We start from the raw sequence: 6000 nt of genomic DNA, 5'->3' as shown, positions 1-6000 counted from the left end.
AGCGAGGCAGTCTGACTCCCCGCCGCCCCAGAGGGGACGAGCCCCGGCCGAACCGCCCTACATATCCATCAAAATTATAAAGCATAAACATTGAGTTCTGACACGCCTAAGTAATATGCGCTCAGTGTTCTGCAGTCACTCACCCAACTTAGGTCAACAGTGACCAACCTGTGACCAATGCTGGCAACTAGAAACAACAAAACACCCGTTGGTAAGTGACTGTGAGAAGCAACCCAGGGACCATAGGCAATTTCAGGAGGAACAAACATGCCCAGAGTGTCAATAATGTTCATGACACAACCATATGTTGTCAGATCCAGGATCTCACCTGGAGTGGCTCTCACAAGCTAAGAGGGCTGCAGCATGGGCAGGATTTCAAAAGGCAACTACCAAAATTCTGCATATGCTACAGGGGTTAAGGAGGGATGCTTTTCCCATACAGTCAGTGCTGTCCCCAATGTCCCAGTGTGGCACTAAGGGGCGCTGTGCAGAAGGGATGGGGCTGCCCTAGCATGGTGTAGGGGAGCGCTATGCTGCAGGGAGCAAGGTGGGAGTTTACTAGAGGGCACAGTCCCCTTGCAGTCAATGCTGACCCAAATGCCCCAGCAGAATGTATTTTCTGTGGGGGGAAAAATTCTGCATGGCACATGAATTCTGTGCGTTACAGTGGCGCAGAATTCCCCAGGAGTACCCCTTGGAGTCGGGGCTGACCCAAATGCCCCAGCACGGTGCTGTGCTGCAGTGAACGCTGGATTTCACATTAGAAACAACCAACTCATTGGCCCTGCTTCTCACTGAACATCCCCAAGCACTTACTCTCATCAGTGGGGTATGTTCCCCAGTCACCTGGCCAAACACTCTCTTCAGTTATTCCATTCTGCCCCATCATCTAAAATCCACTTATATTTTCTTTGGACACAGGATTCCTGAATCACTTCCTGGTATCTAGCTGCCCCACCCCAGAGGTGGCTGCAGTTCAGCAATCACGGCTGTTCTGTCCCTAAAGCTCTTATGCTGTTTACCCAACTGGGTGTCTGTTTCCAAACACCTTGGCTCCTCCCCAGCAGACCCACCCGGACGGCCCAGATCCCTCTCCCCCTCTGTGTGCACAGCCTAATAAGGACACAGATTTGAGGATAAATAAGCCCCAGTGGCTGCTCCCTGGCTGTTATTCTCAGCATTGGAGGCTTCCCGTTTGCTCCAGCATCCCCCGTTCACCTTCGTGCTGAACCGTGAGACACGACTGTGAGTGTGCCCAGGAGAAGGGCAGGTGAGTCTGTGCTACCCGGGGCCCCACTGCTTCAGAGCTAGGGACAGAGGAGTCCAGGGAGTGAATGAAGTGGAAGAACAGCGGGAATTGGGATCACTCTAAATAACTACCCATCTACTACCATTTCCACAGACCCCACTCTTAGAACTGGGGAGGCAAACCAGGAATACAGACTCCCAGCCCCCCTCTCCTCCCCCGCTCTAGTCCACTAGACCCCACTGCCCTCTTAGAGATAGGGTCAGCTGGTGGAACTCTTTGCCAGAGGACGTTGTGAAGGCCAAGACTATAACAGGGTTCAAAAAAGAACTAGATAAGTTCATGGAAGACAGGTCCACCAATGACTATTAACCAGGATGGGCAGGGACGGTGTCCCTAGCCTCTGTTTGCCAGAAGCTGGAAATGGGCGACAGGGGATGGATCACTTGATAATCACCTGTTCTATTCATTCCCTCTGGGGCACCCGGCATTGGCCACTGTGGGAAGACAGGACACTGGGCTAGATAGACCTTTGATCTGACCTAGTATGGCCGTTCTTATGTTCTTATGGTTGATGCTGATCAGGGAGCTCAGCAGGGAGCTGGAGCATGAACAGAAAAGACCAGGGGGCTGTATTTGTTAATGGGGATCTAGGCTGATGTAGGGAGCTACCTTCTGCTGCCTGGATTTAGGTGGCTGGGACTGGATGGGAGCCAGTGCCCTCTAGAAGGGAAAGACCCCAGATCCCGTTCCCTATAACTCCCTCTGGGGGGGGTTCCCTTCCAGCTGCCGTGATGCTGGGACTCCTCCCTGCGCTCCCCTGCCTGCTCCTCCTCTCCCTGCCGGGCTTCAGCTCTGGCTCCGATGACGACGGCACCGTGGTGCTCACCACCAGTGGCCCCATCCGGGGCAAGCGCCTCCCGGCCGGCTCCAGCACAGTGACGGCCTTCCTGGGCATCCCCTATGCCGAGCCCCCCGTGGGGACCTTGCGCTTCCAGAAACCGCTTCCCCACCAGGCCTGGAGCCATGTCCTGGAGACCACCGGCTTCGGCAATGTCTGCCTGCAGTCTCCGTTTACTGGTCACCCTGAGGCCAAATTATTCACACCCACAACGCTGCAGTCTGAGGACTGCCTCTTCCTCAATGTCTGGGTGCCCCATCCCCGGCCCCCTGCACCAGCCCCCATCCTCATCTGGATCCATGGCGGTGGGTTCTTCACAGGGGCAGCCTCCCTCGAGATCTATGATGGGCGCTTTTTAGCTGCAACCGGGAAAATGATCGTGGCCTCCATGAACTACCGCCTGGGGCCACTGGGCTTCCTGTCTCTGCCCCCGGCCGCCCCAGGGAATGCTGGCCTGTGGGACCAGCGCCTGGCATTGCGCTGGCTGCGGGACAATGCAGCTGCCTTTGGAGGGGATCCAGCCCATATGATGCTTTCTGGGGCTGCGTCAGTTGGCTTCCACCTCCTCTCCCCGGGGAGCCGGCCCCTCTTCACCCGCGCCGTGCTGCAGAGTGGATCCCCGACAGCACCCTGGGCTTGGATTTCACTTGAGCAGGCCAAGGAGAGAGGCCAGAGGCTGGGCCAGCTGCTGGGCTGCACCGATAGCGATGACACCGCCCTGGTGGGCTGCCTGCAGCGGAAGAAACCTGGGGAGTTCCCCAAACACGAGTTCTCCGTCTTGCACCAAAGGGAGCTGCTGGGGTTTCCCTTTGTGCCAACAACAGATGGGGATTTTCTCCCTGATTCACCATCAAGACTCCTGCAGGCTAAGCAGAGCCAGCCTATACCCATCGCAGCTGGTTTCACTGCCAACGAAGGCTCCTACATACTACTCATTCGTGCCCCCACCTTATACCTGGAGAACGCCAGCAACGTCGGTATGGAGGAGCTGCTGCAGGTGTTGAAGCTGATGGTGCCAGGGGCACCAGAAGAGGCCGTCCAGGCTGTGGCTCAGTGGTACAGCCAGGAGGGGGAGAAGCAGGGCGAGGCACAGTATCGATGGGCCATGGAACAAATCGTTGGTGACTATGCCGTTGTGTGCCCAGTAGCCGAAGTGGCTAGGCAAGAAGCAGAGGCCGGCAATCCCGTGTTTACCTACAGATTCGACCAGCGCCCCAGTGGATTGTCTACAGCAGAATGGGCAGGGGTGCCACATGGCTCTGAGCTCCCCTATCAGTTCGGAACTCTGTGGTCCCTGGCAGGAGCCAACTCTACGCACACAGAGGCTGAGGAAGTGCTGAGCCGCACGGTGATGAAGTGGAATGGGGAGTTTGCCAGGACCGGGTAAGGCAATCCCCCACAATCCTCTGATCCCCTGAGCCAGACCATGAGAGCAGCTGTCACTCTTTGGCCAGGGGAACACAACATCCAGGAAGACCCGGCTCATTGCCATGGCAAAGAACAGGTCCCTTTGGAAAATAGTTAATCTAACTGGTTGAAGCCCATGACCTAGAGCTGATCTTACTTCAGGGAGGTTATATCTGAGCCCCCTGAGTCCAAGTTAGCGATAATTCCCTTCTTCCCTCACAAAGATGTCGGTGATCCCACAAATACACACATCCTCATTCAAGGAAACATGGCTTTTAGCTAGTAGCCAATGATCTCAAAGCTCTGCCTGCCCTTTCCCAGCCCGGCCACACAAGCTCAGGGGATGTCCATACTACAAACACCATACAGGCAGGGGTGAAAGTAACTTACAGGACTTACCGGTACTGCCGGAGTCCTGAGGGGGGCGTGACCTCAACCGGAAGAGGCATGGCCTCTCGAGATTTAAAGGCCCTGGGGCACCGGCTGTGGCTGGGAGCCCCAGGGCCTTTAAATCAACCCCAGGGCTCTCAGCTGCAGAGGTGGCTGGGAGCCCCCGGGGCCCAGGGGCAAATTAAAGGGCCCGGGGCTCCGGCCACCACAGAGCCCCGAGCCCTTTAAATCCCGGCCCCAGCCCAGCCGCCGGAGCTGCGGGTGGGATTTAAAGGGCTCTGGGCTCCCCTTTAAATCTCCGCCTCGGAAGCCGGTGCGGGCCAGCACTGCATACTGACTCTTGCCGGTATGCCGGACCGGACCGGACTGGCTTACTTTCACGTCTGTATACAGGCCTGGCTACGTCAGCTCATCATGTCAGTACAGCCTGCAGCTGCAAATGGTGTTGCTCCAGCAACATCACCTGCCCAAAAATCAGAAGCGAAATTAACAATAGCATCTTTCCATTGACATAACTACAGCTACCCTAGGGGCTAGATCAGCACGGCTGTGGCAGTCAGGTGTGTGGCTTTTTTCACATCTCTAACTGAGTTAACTGTGGCAATTTAACATTTAAGCCTACACCTGGCCTTAGCTACCAATAGATACTCCCTTCCACCCAAAACAAGCAAGCAAGACTCCAAAAGAAATCTTTAAAATCTTTAAAACATTCCCCGTTTTCATCTTAACCACCCAGTTTGGATCAGTTCACTCCCAAATTAGGGAAGTGAAGAAGACAGCTGTGAAAATTAAAAAGATAATATCCAACACACAGACGGAAGCAGACATCTTAACTTAGGGCAGCCTGTGTCTTCATGCTTTTTGGAAACAATCGAGGATGGCAGCCATTTTGGAAAGGAGCCAAATTTTGCAAATTGGCTCCTAATGACCCCTGCCTCCAGGATGTCACTCTTTGGCAGGAGCAAGTTCTCAGCCTTTCCAAGCCCAGGTACTAACCTCTATGTGGTGTGTTTAATTTCTCCCCAGGATCCTCACAGGGGATGAGGGCAGCGGAAGGAAGTGGACACAGTATGACCCCACAAAGCAAAACTTCTTCCACATCAAAATAAAGTCGGCCCAGATTGAGGATACACCCCTCACGCAACGCTGCAGCCTCCTAGCATCACTGCTTGCAATGAAGCCGAGCACCACAGGTGAACATCAGCAGGGTGAGCGGACAGCATCCCTAGAGAGGAACGGTCTGGTGTTCCCCCTCCCTCTGAGCCAGCCACTCCCCCCCACTCCTGGGGTTGGATTGGAGCTGGCGCCCCATAGAGGGGAAGGACCCCAGATCACATTCCCATTTCCATGGGATCTCCTGGCCTCCTAGCGGTTCCCCATTCTCCTACCTGGGGGAGATCTCACATCCCCTGAGGACTCCACAACCAGGGCCGGCTCTAGGCACCAGCGCTCCAAGCATGTGCTTGGGGCAGCACTTTCCAAGGGGCAGCACTCCAGCCCCCCCCTTTTTTTTTCTTGGGGCACAAAAAGCCGGGAGCCGGCCCTGTCAGCTGAGGCTTTCAGGCTGCGCTGGAACTGACGCTGCAGTTCTGGCTGCAGACGCTAGATGGCGCTCATGGCAGCCTGAGTGCACAGGCTGGACGGCAGTTCAGGCTGCCCGGCCGCTGGAGAGCCGGAGCGTCATCCCCGGAGCTGAGCCCGGCTGCGGCGGCGAGAGGGGCTCAGCTCCGGGGGATGATGCTCCGGCTCTCCAGCGGCCGGGCACCCTGAGCTGCAGCCCAGCCTGGGTGTGAGGAGCCGGGGAGGGAGGGAGGGAAGTGGGGCCCGGGATGCAGGGAGGGGGGAGGGGTCCTGCTGCTGCTCTGAGTCTCCCCAGGGCGGCGTGGCGTTTCCCCGCCCGAGGGGGCTGTGCAGGCGCCGCCGGGCTGGGCAGGGGGCGCAGATCCCAGCTCGCGCGCTGACAGGGCGAGTGGCTGGGCAGCCCGAGCTGCCAGGGAACTGCCGCCGCCCCCTCCTGCCCCCGGCCCAGCCCACCGCGCACCTCCCCCGCCTCAGC

The 6000-nt window shown here is 57.0% G+C and overlaps 1 protein-coding gene across 1 annotated transcript; it reads left to right on the top strand.

Moving 5' to 3' along the window:
• The first annotated feature begins 2040 nt into the window (after positions 1–2040).
• Positions 2041–3534, top strand: LOC135888112 (acetylcholinesterase-like). The gene has a single exon (XM_065415917.1). The coding sequence runs from the start codon at positions 2041–2043 to the stop codon at positions 3532–3534; it is 1494 nt and encodes a 497-aa protein (XP_065271989.1).
• The last annotated feature ends 2466 nt before the right edge of the window (positions 3535–6000 follow it).

Source organism: Emys orbicularis, chromosome 13 (assembly GCF_028017835.1).
Source record: "Emys orbicularis isolate rEmyOrb1 chromosome 13, rEmyOrb1.hap1, whole genome shotgun sequence".
Lineage (NCBI taxonomy): Eukaryota > Metazoa > Chordata > Testudines > Emydidae > Emys > Emys orbicularis.
This window is presented reverse-complemented; position numbering and strand designations above follow the sequence as displayed.

Bases quoted from the DNA above. Each gene is read 5' to 3' on its own strand.
- LOC135888112 (XM_065415917.1), top strand. From the start codon at position 2,041: ATGCTGGGACTCCTCCCTGCGCTCCCCTGCCTGCTCCTCCTCTCCCTG.